This window comes from Prionailurus bengalensis, chromosome C2, assembly GCF_016509475.1.
Source record: "Prionailurus bengalensis isolate Pbe53 chromosome C2, Fcat_Pben_1.1_paternal_pri, whole genome shotgun sequence".
NCBI lineage: Eukaryota > Metazoa > Chordata > Mammalia > Carnivora > Felidae > Prionailurus > Prionailurus bengalensis.
In genome coordinates this window covers 70639077-70661606 of record NC_057350.1, presented here as the reverse complement: position 1 = coordinate 70661606, position 22530 = coordinate 70639077, and the positions used below count along the sequence as shown (strand labels likewise).

At 37.6% G+C, this 22530-nt stretch overlaps 1 protein-coding gene across 1 annotated transcript in view; it reads right to left on the bottom strand.

The window, feature by feature from the left end:
- The window catches only part of UMPS (uridine monophosphate synthetase), a 32233-nt gene that overhangs the window by 6413 nt on the left and 3290 nt on the right, over positions 1–22530 (bottom strand). Inside the window, exons 2-5 of the mRNA XM_043594388.1 lie at positions 16519–16672; positions 14062–14739; positions 11741–11916; positions 9984–10098 (exon numbers count right to left, since the gene is read on the bottom strand). Of these exons, the coding sequence (XP_043450323.1) occupies positions 9984–10098; positions 11741–11916; positions 14062–14739; positions 16519–16672 (1123 nt within the window). The remainder of the gene's footprint in view (positions 1–9983; positions 10099–11740; positions 11917–14061; positions 14740–16518; positions 16673–22530) is intronic.

The following is a 22530-nucleotide window of genomic DNA, read 5'->3' as shown; positions in this document are numbered from 1 at the left end:
CACAATATCTCTGAAGTATTCCTGTGTACAGTATCATGTCATCTGCAACTACTGAGTTTTACTTTCTTTCCTTTTCAATTTAGATGACTTTTATTTTTCTTGCCTAAATGCTGTCAGCAGGACTTCCAATGCTATGATGAATTTTTTTTTATTGAGGTATAACTGACATATAACATTAGTTTCAGGTGTACAACATTAATGATTTGGTATTTGTATACACTGCCAAGTCATCACATTGACTACCTGACAATTATCACCTTAATTACAAAAAAATTTTTTTTCTGTGCTAAGAATTAAGACTCTCTTAGCAACTTTCCAATATGAAATACAATATTACTAATTATAGTCACCATGCTGTACATTACATCCCTGTGACTTATTTTATAACTGGAAGTATGTACCTTCGACACCCTTCACCCATTTCACCTACTTCCTACCCCAGCCTCTGGCAACCACTAATCTATTCTTTTTATCTATGAAACTTGTTCTAGTATTATACTCCACATACAAGTGAGATCATATGGTATCTGTCATTCTCTGACTTATTTCATTCCGCATAATGCCCTCAAGGTCCATCCATGTTGTCACAAATGGCAAAATTTCATTATTTTTATGTCATATTTCATTGTGTGTATATATATTCCACGGTACACACACACACGTATACATCTCTATTCATCCATTGACACTTAGGTTATTTCCATATCTTGGCTATTATAAAGAGTGCTGCAATGAATATGGGGGTACACATATCATTTTGAGTTAGTGTTTTGTTTTCCTTGGATTAATAGAAGTAGAATTAATGGGTCAGATAGTTCTTTTTTTAATTTTTTAAAATTTTTATTTTTTTAATTTATATCCAAGTTTAGTTAGCATATAGTGCAACAATTTCAGGAGTAGATTCCTTAATGTCCCTTATCCTTTTAGCCCACCCCCCCTTCCCACAACCCCTCCACTAACCCTGTTTGTTCTCCATATTTAAGAGTCTTTTATGGTTTGTCCCCCTCCCTGTTGTTATATTGTTTTTGTTTCCCTTCCCTTATGTTCATCTGTTTTGTCTCTTAAAGTCCTCATATGAGTGAAGTCATATGATTTTTGTCTTTCTTTAATTTCACTTAGCACGTCATTGCAAATGGCAAGAATTCGTTCTTTTTGATTGCCGAGTAACAATCTATATACACCACATCTTCTTTATCCATTCATCCATCGATGGACATTTGGGCTCTTTTCATACTTTGGCTATTGTTGATAGTGCTGCTATAAACACTGGGGTGCATGTACCCCTTCAAAACAGCATACCTGTATCCCTTGGGTAAATACCTACTAGTGCAACTGCTGGGTCATAGGGTAGTTTTATTTTTAATTTTTTGAGGAACCTCCATACTGTTTTCCAGAGTGGCTGCACCAGTTTGCGTTCCCACGCAGCGCAAAAGAGATCCTCTTTCTCCGCATCCTCACCAATATCTGTTGTTGCCTGAGTTAATGTTAGCCATTCTGATAGGTATAAGGTGGTATCTCATTGTGGTTTTGATTTGTATTTCTGATGATGAGTGATGTTGAGCATTTTTTCATGTGTCGGTTGGCCATCTGGAGGTCTTCTTTGGAGAATCTATTCATGTCTTTTGCCCATTTCTTCACTGGATTGTTTATTTTTTGGGTGTTGAGTTTGAGAAGTTCTTTATAGATTTTGGATACTAACCCTTTATCTGATATGTCATTTGCAAATATCTTCTCCCATTCTGTCGGTTGCCTTTTAGTTTTGCTGACTGTTTCCTTCGCTGTGCAGAAGTTTTTTACTTTGATGAGGTCCCAATAGTTCATTTTTGCTTTTGTTTCCCTTGCCTCTGGAGACATGTTGAATAAGAAGTTGCTGCGGCCAAGGTCAAAGAGGTTTCTGCCTGCTTTCTCCTTGAGGATTTTGGTGGCTTCCTGTCTTACATTGAGGTCTTTGATCCATTTTATTTTTGTGTATGGTGTAAGAAAGTGGTCCAGGTTCATTCTTCCACATGTCGTGTCCAGTTTTCCCAGTACCACTTAATAAAGAGACTGTTTTTATTCCATTGAATATTCTCTCCTGCTTTGTCAAAGATTAGTTGGCCATATGCTTGTGGATCCATTTCTGGGTTCTCTATTCTGTCCCACTGATCTCAGTGTCTATTCTTCTGCCAGTACCATACTGTCTCGATGATTACAGCTTTGTAATACAGCTTGAAGTCTGGGATTGTGATGCCTCCTGCTTTGGTTTTCAAGATTGCTTTGGCTATTTGGGGTCTTTTCTGGTTCCATACAAATTTTAGGATTGTTTGTTCTAGCTCTGTGAAGAATGCTGGTGTTATTTTGATAGGTATTGGATTGAATATGTAGATTGCCTTGGGTAGTATTGATATATATTTTTAACTTTTTGTGGAACTTTCACATGGTTTCCCATGTTGGCCATACCAATCTACATACCACCAATAGCAGACAAGGGTTCCCATCTTTTTGATAGTAGCCAATCTGACAGGTGTGAGGTGATATCTCACTGTGGTTTTGATTTGCATCTCCCTGATTAGTGATGTTAAGCATCTTTTCATGTTGGCCATCTGTATGTCATCTGTGTAAAATGCCTTTTCAGATCTTCTGCCTATTTTTTAATTGGATTATTATTATTTTTTTTTGGCTATTGATGTACATGAGTTTACTGTATGTTTTGGGTGTTAACACTTTATCAGATATATGATTAGCGAATATTTCCTCCCATTTAGTAAGTTGCTTTTTAACTTTGTTGATGATTTCCTTTGCTGTACAGAATATTTTTAGTTTAATATTGTTCCACTTATTTTTGCTTTTGTTGCTTTTAGTTTTGGTGTCAGACAAATCACTGCCAACACTGATGTCAAGGAGCTTATCACCTATGTTTTCTTCCAGGAGTTTTATGGTTTCAAGCCTTATTTCAAGTCTTTAATCCATTTTGTATTAATATCTGTGTATAGTATAAGACAGTGACACAGTTACATCCTTTTGCCTGTCCAGTTTTCTCAACACCATTTTATTATTTTTTTACTTTTTTAATTTTTGAAAATTTACATCCAAATTAATCAGCATATAGTGAAACAATGTTTTCAGGAGTAGATTCCTTAATGTCCCTTACCCACAACCCCTCCAGTAACCCTCAGTTTGTTCTCCATATTTATGAGTCTCTTCTGTTTTGTCCCCCTCCCTGTTTTTATATTATTTTTGCTTCCCTTCCCTTACGTTCATCTGTTTTGTCTGAAGTCTTCATGAGTGAAGTCATAGGATTTTTGTTTTTCTCTAATTTCACTTAGCATAATACCCTCCAGTTCCATCCACATACCACCCACGTAGTTGCAAATGGCAAGATTTCATTCTTTTTGATTGCCAAGTAATACTCCATTGTATACATTCACCCATTCATCCATTGATGGACACTTGGGCTCTTTCCATACTTTGGCTATTGTTGATAGTGCTACTATATAAACATGGGGGTGTATGTGTCCCTTCGAAACAGCACACCTGTATCCCGTGGATAAATGCCTAGTGCAATTGCTAGGTCATAGGGTAGTTCTATTCTTAATTTTTTGAGGAACCTCCATACTGTTTTCCAGAGTGGCTGCACCAGCTTGCATTCCCACCAACAATGCAAAAGAGATCCTCTTTCTCTGCATCCTCACCAACATCTGTTTCTCAACACCATTTTATTGAAGAGACTGTCCTTTCCCCATTGTATATTCTTAGCTCCTTTGTCATAAATCAATTGATCATATTTGCACAGTTTTTTCTGGGCTCTGTTCTGTATTCCACTGATCATTGTGTCTGTTTTTAAACCACTACCATACTGTTTTGATTACTATAGCTTCGTAATTATAGTTTGAAATCAGGGAGTGTGAAACCTCTAATTTTGTTCTTTTTTCTCTAGATTGCTTTAGCTATTTGGGATCTTTTTTGATTCTATACAAGTACTAGGGTAGTTTATTTTACTTCAGTGAAAAATCTCACCGGAATTTTGATAGGGAGTGCACTGAATCTGTTGATATATTTTGAGTAGTATGGACATTTTAACAATATTCTTTCAATCCATGAACATGAGTATCTTTCCATTTATTTGTATCTTCTTCAATTCTTTCATCAATGTCTTACAGTTTTCAGTATACAGGCCTTCAACTTCTTTGGTTAAATTTATTCCTAGGTATTTTATTCTTTTCAATGCCATTGTAAATGCGATGGTCTTAATTTCCCTTTCTGACAGTAGGATATTAAGTGCAGAGAATGCAAGATTTTTGTATCCTGCAACTTGACTGAATTCGTTTATTAGTTCTAACCTGTTTTTGGTGGTCTTTCAGGGTTTTCTATATAATAATATCATAATCTGCAAATAGTGACTGACAGCTTCACATCTTCATTTCCAATTTGGATGACTTTTGTTTCTTTTTTCTGACTAATTTCTGTGGCTAGGACTTCTATCTAGTACTATGTCGAATAAGAGTGGTAAGAGTGGCCATCCAAGTCTTGTTCCTGATTTAAGAGGACAAGTTTTTATCTTTCCACTGCTGAATACAATGTTAGCTGTAGGCCTGTCATCCATGGCCTTTATTATGTTGAGGTATGTTCCCTCTATAGCCACCTTAGGCCTTTATCATAAATGGATACTGAATTTTGTCAAATGTTCTTTCTGCATGTGTTGAGATAATATGATTTTTACCCTTCATTTTGTTAATGTAGTATATCACACTGATTTGCAGAAGCTGAACCATCCCTGTGTCCTTAGAATTCCAGTTGACCATGGTGCATAATCCATTTAAGATACCACTGAATTCAGTTTGCTCTTTTGTCGAGGATTTTTGCATCTATGTTCATCAGGAATATATTGGCTTTTAATTTTCTGTTCTTGTGGCATTCTTATCTGGTTTTGGTGTTTAAGACTTATTATGTGGCCTACCATGCGATCCACCCTGAAGAATGTTCCATGTGCACTTGAGAAAAACCTCTATTCTATTGCTTTTGGACAGAATGTTCTGTATATATCTGTTAAGTCCATCTCATCTAATGTGTTGTTTTAAGCTGATGTTCCTTTACTGGTTTTCTGTTTGGATCGTCTATCTACTGATGTGAGATATTAAAATTCCCTACTATTCTTGTATTACTATTTCTCCCTCTAGGCCTATTGATATTTATATATTTAGGTGCTCCTATGCCAGATGCAAAAAGATTTACAAATGTTACATCCTCTTGTTGGAATGACTCCTTTATCATGTAATACCTTAGTCTGTCTCTCATTAGTCATTGTTTGAAAGTCTATTTGGTCTGATAAGGGTCTATTTCTTTTGGTTTCCATTTGCATGGAATATCTTCCCCATCTCTTTATTTTCAGTCTATGTATGAAGTGAGTTCTTATACTTTGCTTCTACCTGAATGGAGTCTTTTATAGCCAGCACATGGATAGGTCTGGTTTTTAAAATCCATTCAGCCACTCTGTCTTTTGACTGGAAAATTTAGTCCATTTAAAGTAATTATTGTTAAGGGGAGCCTTGGTGGTTCAGTCAGTTGAGCATCCAACTCTTGATTTTGGCTCAGGTCACAATCCCAGAGTTGTGGGATCGAGCCCTGCATAAGGCTCTGTGCAGAGCATGGATTCTCTCTTCCTCTCCCCCACACTCTAATACATACATACATAAAATAATTCTTGTTAGGTATATACTTTTTGCCATTTCGTTAAATTGTTTTTTGGCTGCTCTCTGTTCTTCTCTTCCTCTCTTCCTTTGTAATTTGATGACTTTCTTAAGTGGTATGCTTGGATTTCTTTATCCCGTGCATCTAATTAAGGATGTGTTTTGTTGTTACAATAAGGCTTACATTTAACAACTTACATCTATTTTAACAAATTATGTTTGACAGCATTCTAAAGCTCTACATTTTTTTGGGGTGCCTGGGTGGCTCAGTCAGTTGAATGTCTGACTCCGGATTTTGGCTCAGGTCATGATCTCACAGTTTGTAGGTTCAAGCCCCACATCAGGCTCTGCCCTAACAGTGTGGAACCTGCTTGGGATTCTTTTTCCCTCCTCTGCCCCTCCCCCGCTTGTGCTCTCTCTCAAAATAAACTCAAAAATAATAATAAAGCTCTACATTTTTATCCCCCCTTTTACATTTTCAATATCACATTTTATCTTATAATTGTAACTACAAGAACTAAAGGATATTTTTTTATTACTTTTGTCTTTTAACTTAAAAGGGATTAATCTAGGGGCACCTGGGTAGCTCAGTCGGTTAAGCATCTGACTCCTGATTTTGGCTCAGGTCACAATCTCACAGTTTGTGAGTTCGAGCCCTGCATCGGGCTCTGTACTGTGTCAGCGTGGAGACTGCTTGGAATTCTCTCTTACCCCTACCCCACTCATGCTCACTATCGCTCTCAAAATAAATAAATAATTCCTTTTAATAAGTTCATTTAATCTACTTCTATTTGCCTTTCCAGGGAGATTTATTCTTTCATGTTTTCTTGTTACCAATTAGCATCCTTTTGTTTCAGCTTAAAAAAACCCCTTTAATAATTTCTTATAAGGCTGGTTTAGGGATGATGAACTTCTCCGTTAGCTTTTGCTGTTCTGGAAAACTCTCTTATACTTCAATTCCAAACTTTGCTGAGGAGAGTTCTTTGTTGGAAGATTTTTTTTCTTCAAGCACTTTGAATCTATCTCACCACTCTTCTGGCCTGCAGTTTCTGCTGAAAAATCTACAGATAATCTTTAATCTTATGGGGCTTCCCTTGTATACATACAAGGGAGTTGTTTTGCTCTTGCTGCTTTTAAGAGTCCTCCTGGTCTTTAACTTTTTTTTTTACTTTTTTTCCTCCAAGTTTTTATTTAAATTCCAATTTAAAATCAAATATATATAGTGAATCCGAGTAAATAAGGGGAACGCCTTGGCAGATGTAAAAATCAGGACACCAGGTATGTGTAAAAACTCCCTTCTGGAAGATACTGGTACTGTGGAGTGTGCTCGGGGGAAGAGCATGAAGATGGCACTCACCAGTCTCTGTCCCCGACAAGTGTTGTAGTAGGCTCTCAAACGTATGTGTTAAATTAGGTGCCTACCCCCTAGGGCAGCACGTTAACAGTAGCAAATGAGCCTTTTTTACTTAAAGTCTGGGCACCATCAGCTATCTCTGAGCCCTTTAAGAGACATTTCTAAGATTACTAAAGTAGGCTTCACCCCCAGTGCAGACCCCAATGCAGTGCCTGAACTTAAGACCCTGAGATCAAAACCTGAACTGAGATGAAGAGTTGGACGCTTAACCGACTAAGCCACCCACTAGCCTTATGGATATAAGCCCTGTTGGTTTATAAAACTGTGTCTCTTGGGTATAGGTCTTAAATTTTTTTTTTTTTTCAACGTTTATTCATTTTTGGGACAGAGAGAGACAGAGCATGAACGGGGGAGGGGCAGAGAGGGAGACACAGAATCAGAAACAGGCTCCAGGCTCTGAGCCATCAGCCCAGAGCCCGACGCGGGGCTCGAACTCCCGGACCGTGAGATCGTGACCTGGCTGAAGTCAGACGCTTAACCGACTGCGCCACCCAGGCGCCCCTGGGTATAGGTCTTAAAAGTTGGGAGTACCTGATGTGCAATTCAACTCCTTCACTCCTCACGGAGATGCTCCAAGTTTTGACTTCCCTCCTAAGTTTGCTTTATGGTGAGACTGAGTCCCAGCATCTCCTACCCACTTTGATGTGGTTTTCTTCTCATTTGCCAGATACACAGTTCTTGCTTAGCCAGACATTAGGATTTTTTTCAGAGAAAAACGTTCCATGTGCAGCTGTAGACTCCGTGTGTTCGTGGGAGAAGAGGAGTTCAAGATCTTCCAACATCACCATCTTGAACCAGAGTCCCACATTTTTCTTTTTAAATTTTGTTGTTCTTGAACTCTTCTGCTAAATGGCTTATCTTTCAAATCCAAGATGCTTTAAATGTTCCTAAAAGCCTAGATCCTTTTTAGTCAAAGAATTAGGGCAGCTTATAATGAACATTAACAGTTGACAAGCATAGCACTGTGTGAAGTGCATTCTATACATCACTATCTCACGTAAGCCTCTCAATTGTAAGAGGTCAACGCTGTTATTATTCCCATTTTACACTTGACAATGAGACCGGAAGAAGTGAAGTGACTTGTCCAAATATACATGGCTGCTAAATGGAAGGGCCAGAAACCCAAATCTGACTCAAAACATTTAGTGCAAAATTAAAATGTCAAAGTTGTCCAGCACTAAGGCAGCTGTCGCAAACTTGGGTGAGTCATTCTGCTGCAGCCTGCTCTGTGGCAAATACAATCTGTAAAACCCCCAATACTTGTTAACCCCACAGATTCAGCAGCCATTCATTCACTTACCTGAATTTTCATTAGCCTATGAGTTTCTTCCTGGTTAACTTTCTATAATGTTTTCTGCTTAAAGTACACAGTTAAAAACAAACCACCAACCCCCCAAAAGGTGGTACCTTCCTTAAGTATGGTGGTATTATATAAAATAATTAACCTTGAAGGACCTAACAGGAATCCACTAGTCCTAGTATGTCGGGGTTTAAAAAGAAAACCAAGGTTTACCAAACTCATACCTTCAATCATCACGTTCTCATATTATCGTTTCAGTCACACCAACCCTTTCAACTGTTCTTATACAGCATATTGTTCACTCCTTCAACATTTATACGAGTATTTACAGACCATTTATGAAGCACAGGAGCATTGTGCTGGAGGATATGCAATCTTCAGAAAGAGTTCTCATCCTCAAGGAGTTTTTAGCCTAGAAGAATATTCCAGAAATACTCCACATGTGCAAAAATATATACAAGAATGTTCACTGTTTGTATAACAGTCCAAATCAACAGGGGAAACGGTTAAACAATTTTAGCCCAGTTATAACTAGGAAACACTATGTAGTTGTTAAAAGGTTAACTCTGGATGTAAAAATGTAATATAGCCACATATACAGAAAACATTCTAAACTTTACCTGCATATGTGAGTATATACAAAGCCAAAGGTTTCGAAGGATACATAACACACCAATTGGAGGGGAAAGCTAGACTGGGGAATGCAGGGTGCAATGGAAAGATGAGCATGATATATACAAGAATGACTAATACAAAACCTACTTTGCTCACAATATTTTCACAGGTACCTTTTGAACACCTGACAAATTGCACTGAGGGGAGACAAGCACAGCTGTTGTCATTTTAAATAGTTTTGCTAACTAAGAAGAACCCTACTGTATTTCATAGTTTCCAACTCCAACTTCTTAAGCCTAACCTATAAAGAAGGAAAGAGAGAGAAAACGGGATAGAATGAACTCCCCTACCTGTGATAAGCAATCTTTCTTGGACAAAAATCAATTCGGGAAAAATGTTTCTAGGTCATCATTTCTTCCCCATTCAAAACCAAAGCCATTTTACTGAGTCCCACAGGACATTTAAAAATGCATATTTTTATAACCCAGATCACTCCCTTCACTACAGACTGTGTTTGTCCTGTTTTTCCACTATAACTATTTTTCTCAGACTGCTAAAAGTGTTTTATGTTTGGGAGACGTGAAAGAACCACCTATCTCCACACTCAGAAGGCACAATACGCATTAACATGTCAACAGTTCTGCAAGGTCCTCTAACAAAGAAATAAATGTTGGATTTTGTTAGCTTAGAGCATTCTTCCTTGATCATAGAATACCTTTTATGGCAGCATATTCAGAACATTAGTTGGGATAGACTAAACTAAAATTATCAGTTTCTAGGCATATTTCAACAAAAAGTAACTCTAAACTTTCACCCTAAAATTAGCCTGCAAGTTATTTTGCACATCAGGTCAGGATTACCAAGCCAAAGGGCTCATTCGTTACTGTTCTGGGCGAACAAGCTTTCTCTTTAGTAACTTTGTAATAACAAAATTTTATTGTGAGTAAAGAAGCATTTTGGAAAAACCGTGACCAATAAACAGATTTACCTCCTGCTTCTAACTGAACTCCTGGAGTCAAGTGAAGAAATTCTGGTTTCATGCTTACTCGGGAGCCAGAGATAAAACCAACCACAAACTCAGAATGCTCTTCAGCCATTTTAACCTATAAGGAACATAATATAGATTACAAGAAAGTAGTTAATTACACAGAGTAACAGCTCTACAAGTAAAAACTTGATTCTATTAACTAACAAGAAACTTCTACTTTATATATGTCTTATCTCACCTGATATTAAACTCATTATATCTAAAACAAGTAATTTATGACTCTATATATTTTATCTAATAAGACCCTGAGATAACCCTTTCTCCCAATTAATCATACCTTAAAAACATTATAGAATCCTATACCATGTGCATCTAAAATTGAGATGCTGCATAATCATGCTTGAGAACCCACCTACTTCTAAAAAGGGTATGTGGAAAGTACTCTAGAATACATTTATGATGATACGAAACCAAATTGAAGACTAACTCCTACCCACACAGGGTACTACTCCATATCCAGATACCTATCATATTGTCAAGGGCTAAAGAAATCTCATCTACGTTTGCCAATAACTGGTCTCCACAATTTCTATAGCATTTCCTCACATTTATAGAAGGCTCTTCCATGAGGCTCATACTGTTCCATTCGTGCCACCAAGTATTCTCACCCATCAAGCCATGTCTTGTACTTGAGGCAGACCCAGAACCCCAGTGCCAAATATTAGAACTGATTCATGGACCCTCCGCTATGAGATCTGGGAAATCACATTTATGTTCAATATAGGGGTGAGGTTAAAACCTGGCCCGAGGGCCATGTGATTTCTTCAGAGTTCCAGTCTTTGAAATAATATAATAAATTCCCGCTTAAAAATTAACATTTTACTAAAATTTTATTACTTTTAAAAGTAATAGTCTTTAACATATCTATAAAGGAAGTTTGTTTTTTTTAATGATTACTTATTTTTTGAGAGAGAGAGAGAGAGACGGAGCACAAGCAGGGAGAAACAGAGAGAGAGGGACATGCAGAATCTGAAGCAGGCTCCAGGCTCTAAGCTGTCAGCACAGAGCCTGACGCGGGACTCGAACTCAAGGAATGGGAGATCATGATCTGAGCCAAAGCCAGACACTTAACTGACTGAGCTACCCAGGTGCCCCTGTAAAGAAACTTTTTAAATAATTATCCATTCAATTTCATTCTGGTGTGTAGGTGTAGGGGTTGGGTATTAACATGTAGTGTTATAAGAACTTTCAAAAATGGGGTAGTTACTGGAGTAAACAGTATGTCTGAACTCTAATTTACAGCTTTCCCACCCAAAACCAATCAATAGCAAAGCCTGAAAAAGATAAAAGTACTTCATCTGGGCTGCTGTCATGAGAATGTGCATCCCTGTGGGACTTAGGGGATTCTGAGAAACTGCAAGTCTGGCAAGAAGCCCTTCAACTTCAACTCATGGCAAAATGAAAAAAAAAAAAAAAACCAATTGTATCTTAAAGACCAAGTAAGAATAGGTAGATATTTAACCAAATATTTATATTTCAGTGTTTATATCTCTTAAATGTCCACTACAAGATAGAAAATGCTATTATCAGGAAACTCTAGCCACCTAGCATTACTGTCACCCTAACAACACTTGATTTTTTTTCTTTTTTAATTTGGCAGAGGTTCCATAAATCTTAAATGTCACATGTTTTCTTCCCCTGTAACTTCTAGCACAACAGCCTGGACCCCCTGTCACCCCAGCCATTTTGTCACTTACCGCTGCTGTTGTGTAGTTGCCTGTAGCCAAGGAGCCAGCAGAGCTCATTTCTGCAATGAGCAGGCACCCCCGGTGCAAAGGCAGGCCTACTTCTCTCAGGCCTCTCACGACCCCCGAACCAGGCACCACGTGAGCATTGACCAGATCTGCCCAAGAAGCTATTTTAAAGATACCACCTAAGAAGGTTAAAAAAAGAAAAAAGAAAAAAAGTAAGTTTTCAAATAAAAACCACTAACTTACTGCCCAACCAACTACAGTAAGAAATAATCTCAAAGTAACATGCTAATGTCATAGTGAAGCACTTCAAAAATTTTAGTGCTCATCAGTGGACCTATGGTTCCATCTATGAAAAACTATTCACCTGGTAGCTGGCTAAAAGATCATAATGAGAAAAATGTCTTACAATTTCTGCACTTAGTTTATCAATAACACTGATTAAGACTGGTTTTCCTTGCAGGCTGACTTCTGACCACCAATAAAACCTATGTAATTAGAAATGGGACTCCAGGGGCACCTGGGCAGCTCAGACAGTTAAGCGTCCAATGCGTGATTTTGGCTCAGGTCATGATCTCATGGTTCGTGAGATAGACCCCTGCGTTGAGCTCAGTGCTGGCAGAGCAGACCTTGCCTAGGATTGTATGCCCCTCCCCCATTCGCTTTCTCTCTCTCTCTCTCTCTCTCTCTCTCTCTCTCTCTCACTCACACTCACACACACACACTAAATAAACTTAAAAAGAAAAAAGAAATGGGACTCCAGTGAAGATGGGCATTTGAGGCCAAAGATACCAACATTCTGAAATTCCCCTGAAGATGACAAATTTTCATTCTGCAGGAATCTCTCAGCAACTTTACTATCTCTCAAAAGTTCTACTTGTTCCTTAGGTCTCTTAATTTCAGCAGGCAATTGTATTCATTTTAAAAACTGACAGCAATACCCCTAATTGATTTCTGAAAAAACAGTATGTAAACGTGTAGTTTGTATAACTCTTACATTAGTCAAAACTAAGCAATGTGATGATAGAATATCTTTTTTTTTTTTAAGTTTATCTATTTCACACATGTACGAGGCAGAGAGCGAGAGAGCGCGAGCGAGCATGTGCACACAAGTGCACAAGTGGGGAGGGGTTAAGAGGGAGAGTAAGAATCCCAAGCAGGCTCCACACTGTCAGCAGAGAGCCCGATGTGTGGCTCAACCACAAATACTGAGCTCATGACCCGAGGTGAAATCAACAGTCAGACTTAACCCACTGAGCCACCCAGGCACCCTTTTAAATTTTTTCAATGTTTATTATTTTTGAGAGAGACACACTGAGTGTGAGTGGGGAAGGGGCAGAGAGAGAGGGAGACACAGAATCCAAAGCAGGCTCCAGGCTCTGAGCTGTCAGCACACAGCCCGATGCAGGGCTCAAACCCATGAACCGGGAGATCATAACCTGAGCTGAGGTCGGACACTTGGACGCTAAACCGACTGGGCCACCCAGGCGCCCCAGTAGAACACCTTAAAGCACAGGAAGAAAGTCATACATAAATCTATCCTGAAGAAACAGCTTAAGCACATACATGTTATTACTTTAAGGAAAACTGTTATCTCTAAAGATGCTGATAAGCATTAACCTTTTAATAGACATTTTATGCTATTATTTAAGCAAAAAAAAGCTGTCATATACAATGACAGAAACTTGCATAAAATAATGGGTAGAAATAGTTTTTCTTTCTCAACCAATATACCTGGCTTTGAGTTCCTATTTAACAACCAAAAAAGCACACAAACAGATCTTTTTTTGGCCAGAGGCAAATGTTAAAACTTTACACTTCTATTTCATTGTTTCCTATACCTGCAATTTTCATTTTTCAAATATTTAGAACTAGGTGTGTTCTGCCAGGGCCAACATCTATCATTTTTGTCTGCCTAGGACCTGCAGCCCCTTCTTCTGGCATCAGCACACCCATCTTCTATGGGGAAACTACCTTTGACCACACTTTGGTTCAAAAAATTTATAGTTAACAACCTCACATCACCAGAAGTGGGGCAAATATTACCAAGCTAATAAAGGTATTCTATAACCCAGGCCTGAGTGATTACTTTGGGGTAGGAATGAGGAGTGTTGTCTACCTGAGAAAGAAGTCAAGAGAGAAGAAAGCAGAGCTAAAAAATGGCAAGAAGGCAAGTCCAAAGACTTGCACTTGAGCTCCTAGATCTAACCACGCTTAACAGACCGTTCTATGGCCGGACTCTGTGATGTGAGCCAGTACATTTCCTTTAGTTCTTCAGACAGTTGGAGCTAAATTTGTATTTTTGTAGATTCCTAAATAATACTTACCTTCATACTGTTTTTTTACTGTATTTCCTATATCTGCAAACTTCCGGTCTTCAAATATTAAGAACTCGTGGCGTTTTGCCAGAGTTGTTAACTCCTTCATCACATCCAGAGTAAAATCATTCAAAATATCTACATGAGTCTTGAGCATGCAGATGCTGGGTCCTAAAGCATCAGCTAGCTGCAACAGCTCTCTAGACTCTGAAATATCTGCAGACAGACACAGATTAGTCTCTTTCTTTTGCATAAGCTTGAGAAGCTTCGCTGCAACTGGGTGGACCCTGGGCAGCTCTGCACGTGCACCAAAGCTGAGTTCTCCGGGAGCGGGAGCTTTGTTTACAGAACAGAGAGAACCATTATGACTAGCTGCTACAAAAACATTCTCCTGAATAAATCTCTTCACTCTCTCGACCATCTCAGCATCAATTTTTTTCTGTCGCTCGAGAATCTCCAGCATTTTGGACAATGTACACACTGAGTGAAGATGGATCCCATGTGCCTGCAACTTGTCTTTGCCTCCTTGCTCTCTGTCCAGCAGCACTATGGCATCGGTGACCTTCAAACCCTCCTTCTGAAGAACCTCAACAGTTTCCAGAACACTAGATCCACTGGTAACGACATCTTCAATGATCAAACAGGTTTCTCCTGGATTAACAGCCCCTTCTACAAGACGCTTAGTACCTAGGAAAAAAAAACCAATTATTTCAATTTAAAATTATATATTTCAGCCAACTCAAGACGTATCTTACATTATAAATTTGGCATGTATTTACGAAGAGGTGGATGATCTAAATCTTATTTTCTGATAATCTACTTCAGAGCTACTTTAACTTTATTCCTGACAAACCTTCAATGAGCCATGACACCATTTTGTTCAGTGTCCCTGTATCTGAAAATTGCCAAAGTTACATATATAGAATATTTTCAGTAAAACTAGCAAATTACTTTATAGTGTAAATAGAACACCACTTAACATGTTCATGATCAAAATTTCAAATATGGGGTTTCTTAATGCAAGATAACCTACCTAGACCAAGAAGTTATGAAACAATAACCCAGTACCATCAATGAAATCGTTCCTTTTTCTTCCATCAACAAACAAGTTCATTATTCAAGATCAACTAACTAGCCTTTTGGGAAATAAATTCAGGAAAAAAAATATTCAGCAACCATTTAGATCACTACAACTTTACGAATACACAATGCAATGTGAGTGAATGTACTTCCCCACTCCAACCCCTACTATAGACTACTTTCAGATAATCTACAAAATGTTAAGTATCTAAGGCTATAGACTTTATAGACTCATTTTATAGTTTCCACTACCAAATTTGTCTTACTTTGAAACCTAAGAATTGGTGAGCAATTTGCCCAATGTTTGAGCTTTATCACAGGTACCGTCCTTGCCCTTCCCCATTCCTTTCCTTCCCTTGAAAGAGCAAGTTGAACTGAATCAGCTTAGACTAGTACATAAGCCTATGATACTTATATACATATTTAACAATTGCTGATCTTATCCTAAGAAATATTTTTAAAAACATAATAAAGACAAACAACAGTTTCCTAATGGGCAGGACTCGTACAGACAGGCTTTTTTAAATGGAGAATTTCAAACAATACTAGAAAAAAAGTATAACAAACACCCATAAATACTTCGCCACTTAACTCATGGTCAATCTTGTTTCAGCTACATCCCCACCCCCCCTTCCCTCCCTCCACAATTTTTAGAAGCAAACTCCAGATATCATATGATTTTCATCATAAAAAATTTTAAAACGCAGCTTGTAAAAGGTAAGGACTCTATTAAAGACACTATCACACCAACATAAAACAAAAAGACCTATTAATTCCTTAATGTCATCAAATAAGAAAAAATATGAAGTCAGTTCCAATATTTTTAGATTGATTTATTTTCTTTGGTAATCTCTATACCCAACATGGGGCTCAAACTCAAGACCACAAGATCAGGAGTCTCATGCTCTCCCAAATGAGCCAGCCAGGCATCCCTAGATTGTTTTGTTTTTAAAGCAAGCTCATATGTATAAAACACACACCTGATAACCTCCTGCCAAGGACTCATGAAAAAAATATCTTCATTTAGAGAATTTTATGTGGCATTTCTCTTTATGCAGTTTAAATTATAAACAAACATATTAGGAAAGTACAATCTCTTAGAACATTCTGCTGGTAAGGGAAGGACTGGTTAAAAATGCTGGGTTTCATACATGTGGGGCAAAACAAGCATTTTTTTTTTTTAAATTGTTAAGTCAATACAAAACATTTCACCCCTAGAATCTAAAGGAAAGGAAGGTGATTTACAGTAATAGCTAACCAATTCTCAAGGACCTTCATATGAAGAATATTCAAGGTGACTTTGGTAAAACATCAGTGCCCAGAAGATGAAAAAATTCTATTATCAGGTTACATATCAACTTAAAGTTTATACTACTTTTATTTTACCATAATCCTTTGATTCTTTCCTTCTAATAAGCATTGGAATTTGGTTGGTTGAACAGATAACTGTAGCCAATGGTAAAGCTGTATAAGGTACTCCACACACAGTGTCAAAATTGATTCCCGCATTTTGGGCAGTTTGGAATAAAATTTCTGCAACCTGTAAGAAAATGAACACATAAACTATATATTATTGTTATCTTGAATAGTATATAAATCATGTTAACAGAACATTAAAGACAGTAATAACCCCATAGGGGATATCCTCAAACTTGATCAGAAAAATATGTATGCCTTTTTGTTAAATGGTACCCTTTCTATAAATCCCAGTTTACAAATATGAAAACACAAGAATGAACCCACTTGTCTAGACGACTCAGGGTCTACTCTGAGGGCAACATGGTATGTGTTAGGGAAGGCTATGATGTTGACCCCAAAGACCAAGAAGGGTTCCCAGTCCTCCCAGTTTCCCTTAGTAATCCATTATGAGTTGATTATCTAAACCTTTCTATAACCTGCTAGCTACATTTTCTGCCTGAAAGAAGTCTTCAGTGAAAAGTTTCATAAAAGAAATTAAGAGAACAATACTGTTTAATTTGCATCAAAAAGAATCAAATACCCAGGAATAAATTTAACCAAGATCAAAGACCTGTAAACTGAAAACTATAAGACAGTGGTGCAAGAAAGTGAAGACAGAAATAAATGCAATAGTATTCCTTACTTATGAATTGTCAATGTCCATACTACCCAAAGCAGATATAATGCAATCCCTATTAAAATTCCAATGGCATTTTTTATAGAAATAGAACGATACTAAAATGTGAATGGAAGCCCAAAAGCACCAAACAATCAAAGCAATCTTAAGAAAGATGAAGCTGGGGCGCCTGGGTGGCGCAGTCGGTTGAGCGTCCGACTTCAGCCAGGTCACGATCTCGCGGTCCGTGAGTTCGAGCCCCGCGTCAGGCTCTGGGCTGATGGCTCGGAGCCTGGAGCCTGTTTCCCATTCTGTGTCTCCCTCTCTCTCTGCCCCTCCCCCGTTCATGCTCTGTCTCTCTCTGTCCCAAAAATAAATAAAACGTTAAAAAAAAATTTAAAAAAAAAAAAAAAAAAAAAAAAAAAAAAAAGAAAGATGAAGCTGAAAACATCATACTCCCTGACTTCAGACTATACTACAAAGCTGCTAGGGTAATAAAGAATGTGGTACTGGCATAAAAACAGACACATAGATCAATGGAACAGAACAGAGCCCAGAAATAAATGTGGTCAATTAATTTATGGCAAAGGAGCCAAGAATATACAATGGGAAAAGGACAATCTCTTCAAAAAATGGTGTCGGGAAAGCTGGACAGCCACACGCAAAAGAATGAAACTGGACCACTATCTTACACCATACACAAAAATAACACAAAATGGATTAGACTTGAATGTAAGACCTGAAACCATAAAAATTCCTAGAAAAAAATGGGCAGTAAGTTCCCTGACATAGGTCTTGGCAATGATTTTTTGGATTTGACACCAAAAGCAAAGGCAACAAAAGCAAAAGTAAACAAGTGGGACTACATCTAACTAAAAAGCTTCTGCACAGCAAAGGAAACCACCAACAAAGTGAAGAACCTACTAGATGGGAGAAAGTATTTGCAGATCATTTATCTGCTATGGGGCTAATATCCAAAATATATAAAGAAATCACATACCTCAATAGCAAAAAACAATCAATCCAATTAAAACACGGGCAGAGGACTCAAACACACTTCTCTCTAGAGAACACAAATGGCCAACTCATACATGAAAAGATGCTCAACATTACTAAGCCACAAGGAAACGCAAATCCAAACCACAGTGAGGTACACTTCACACCTGTTAGAATGGCTTGTCACCAAAAGGACAAGAATAAAAAGTGTCAGCAAGGATGTGAAGAAAAGGGAACCCTTATGTCCTGGTGGTGGGAACGTAAACTGGTACAAACACTATGGAAAACAGTATGGACATTCCTCAAAAAATTAAAAACAGAACTACCATATGATCTAGCAATTTCACTTTGGAGTATTTATTAAAAAAAAAAAACACCAAAACGCTAATTTGAAAAGATATATGCATCCTTATATTTACAGCAGCATTATTTACAATAGCCAAGATATGGAAGCAGCCCAAGTGTCCATCAATAGATGAATGGATAAAGATTTGGTATACACATGGAATATTACTCAGACATAAAAAAAGAATAAAATCTTGCCATTCATGATAATACAGATGGACCTAGAAGGTATGATGCTAAATGAAGTCAAAGACAAATACCATAGGATTTCACTTATATGTGGAATGTAAAAAATAAAAGAACAAAAAAGCAGAAACAGACCCACAAAAACAGAGAAGGAACTGGTTGTTGCCAGAGGGGAGGAGGGCGGAGAGATGAGCAAAGTGGGTGAAGGGCGGGGTGGGAAATACAGGTTTCCAGTTATGGACTGAAATAAATTATGGGAATTAAAGGTACAGGTAGGGAACAGTGACAGATGGTAGCTACACTTGTGGTGAGCACAGCAGAAAGTAGAGTTGTTCAATCACTGTGGTGTACACCTGAAATTATAGTTGTGTGACAACTATATTTCAATTAAAAAAAAAAGAAAAGAAAAAGACTCATAAATATAGATAACTGGTGGTTACCAGAGCAGAGTGGGGTGGGGGGGTAGGAGAAATAGCTGAAGGGAATTGAGGGTTTAAAATAAATGTCACTGGGAAGAAAAGTACAGCACAGAGAATATAATGAATAATATCATAAGAACTTTGTGCAGTGACAGATGGTAACTACACTTACTGTGGTGTACATTTCACAATGCATATAACTGTCAAATCACTATGCTGTATACCCGAAACTAATATGTCAACCATACTTCAACTAAAAATTTTTAAAAAAGGAAAAAAACCTAAGGATTCCACAAAAAAAACTATTAGAATAAGTGAATTCAGTAAAGTTGAAGGATACAAAAGCAATATATAGATAGCTGTGGTGTTTCTATACACAAGAGAAATCAAGAAAACAATCCCACTTACAATCGCATCAAAAAGAATTAAATACCTAGGAATAAATTTAACCAAGAAGGTGAAAGGTGTACACTGAACCGTAAGACTGATGAAAAGAAATTGAAGATGACACAAATAAATGAAAAGATATATTATGTTCATGGATTAGCAATATTAATTCTTGCTAAAAGGTCCATACTCCTCAAAGGGAACTGTAGATTCAGTGAAATCGCTACCAAAATCCCAACAGCATTTTTCACAGAACTAGAATAAATAATCCTAAAATATGTATGGAACCACAAAAGACTCCCACATAGCCAGAGAAATCTTGAGAAAGGAGAACAAAGCTAGAGACATCACAATCCCAGACTTCAAACTATCCTACAAAGCTAAAGTAACCAAAACAGTAAGGTACTGGCCCAAAAGTGGATACACAGATCAGTGGAACTGAGAGCCTGGAAATAAACCCACTCATATATGATCAATTAATCTACAACAAAGGAGGAATAAATTAATCTACAACAAAGGAGGAAAGAAGAGACAGACAGTCTTTTCAATATATGCTGTTGGGAAAACTGGACAGCTACAGGCAAAAGAACTAAACTAGACTGCTTTCTCACACCATACATAAACTCAAAATGAATTAAAGACCTAAATGTAAGACCTGAAACCATAAAACTCCTAAAACAAAACAGTGGCAATAAGCTCTTGGACAAGAGTTTTAGCAATGTCTTTTTTTTTTTTTTTTTTTTTTAAGATTTTAAGCAATTTGTACACCCAACATGGGGCTCAAACTCAAGATCAAGAGTCACATGCTCTATGGAATGAGCAAGCCAGGACCCCCCTCCTTTTTTTCTTTTTAAAGATTTAATTTTTATGCAATATTTTTTTGATCGGTCTCTTCAGGCAAAGGCAACAAAAACAAAAATAAACAATTGGGAATACATTAAATAAAAAGCTTTTTGCACAGCAAAGAAAACCAACAAAGCAAAAAGGAAACCTACTGATCAGAGAGGATAACTGCAAGTGATATATCCAATAAAGGGTTAATATCCAAACTGTATAAAGAACTCCTATAACACAACACCAACAAAACAAACAATCCAATTAGAAAATGGGCAGGGGACCCAAATACACCTTTCTTCAAGGAAGACATACAGATGGCTGATAGGCCAAGTGAAAAGATCCTCAACATCATTAATCAAGGAAATACAAATCAAAACCACAATGAGAAGATCACCTCACACCTGTCAGAATGCCTCTATCAAAGAGACAAAAAACAGCAGCTGGAGACAATGGGGAGAAAAAGGGAACCCTCGTGCAATGTCGTACAATGCTGTGCAATGCAATGTTGGAAGGAATGTAAACTGCGGCAACCACTCGGAAAACAGTATGGAAGTTCATCAAAAAATTATAAACAGAAATGCTATACAATCCAGTAATTCCACTTCTGGGTATTTACCTGAAGAAAATGAAAACACTAATTTGAAAAGAAAATGCACCCCAACATTGTTTACAATAGATAAGATATAGAAGCAACCTAAGTGTCCACTGATAGATGGATAGAGATGTTGTATATATGCACAACAGAGTATTACTCAGCCCTAAAAAAAAGAATGAAATCTTGCCATCTGTGATAACATGGATGGACCTAGAGTGTGTTATGCAAAGTGAAGCTAGACAGAGAAAGACAAAACCCATATGATTTCACTTATATATGGAATCTAAAAAGCAAAACAAAACAGACTCATAAATATAGAATGTGAACTGTTGGTTGCAGAGAAGGGGATAGGGCTATGGGAAAAACAGGTGAAGGGAATTAAGTGATACAAACTTCCAGTTAGAACATAAATAAGTCATGGGGGTGTAAAGTGCAGCATAGAGAATATAATAAATGATATTTCATTAATTTTGTAAGGCAACAGTTGGTAACTACACTTACCATGGTAAGCTATTCATAATGTATTTAAATGTGGAATCAGTATGTTGTTTACCTGATACTAATCTAATATTTCAACTTCAATTAGGAATAAAATTATGTGTGGTGAAAGACACTAATTAGGCTTACTGTGATCATTTAACAATACATGCAAATATCCACCTGAAACTAATATACTGAACTAATATAACACCTGAACTGTAACACCTGAAACTAACATAATGTATGTCAATTACACTTCAAAATCAATTAAGCTCTTTAACACTGGCCTTACTAATGTATTTTAATGTTTGTTTATTTTGGGAGAGAGTGAGCAGGAAAGGGGCAGACACAGGAAGGCAGAGGGAGATGGAGGGAGAGGGAGAGGCAGAGGGAGAGGCAGAGGGAGAAGCATGGAGGGAGAGGGAGGAAGAGGGGGGAGAGGGAGAGAGGGAGAGAGGGACGGAGAGAGACGGAGAGAGACAGAGAGAGAGAGGGAGAGAGAAAGAGAGAGAGAGAGAGAGAGAGAGAGAGAGAGAGAGAGAGAGAGAGAGAGAGAGAGAGAGAGAGAGAATCCCAAGCAGGCTCCGCACTGTAAGCGCAGAGCCCAAGATAATGACCTGAGCAGATATCAAGAATCAGATACTTAAGCAACGGAGCCACCCAGGTGCCCCTAGTAATCGGACCAGCCTCCTCAGGCCAAGGCCGAGAAAAGCTAAAATAAGCAAATGGGACTACATCAAGCTAAAAAGCTTTTGTGCAGTGAAGGAAATTATCAACAAAATGAAAAGGCAATCTACTTAGTGTGAGAAGATATTTGCAAATCATATATCCAATATGGGGTTAATGTCCAAAATATATAAAGAACTTACACAATATAAAAACATTTTTTAAAGAGGCACAAACTTGAAAAGACATTTTTCCAAAAACATACAGATGGCCAACAGGTACATGAAAAGAGGGAAAGGCAAATGAAAACTACAATGAAGTATCACCTCATACATGTCAGGTTGGCTGTTATCAAAAACACAAGAAATAACAAGTGTCCTTAAGGATATGGTACAGGCGGTATGGAAAACTGT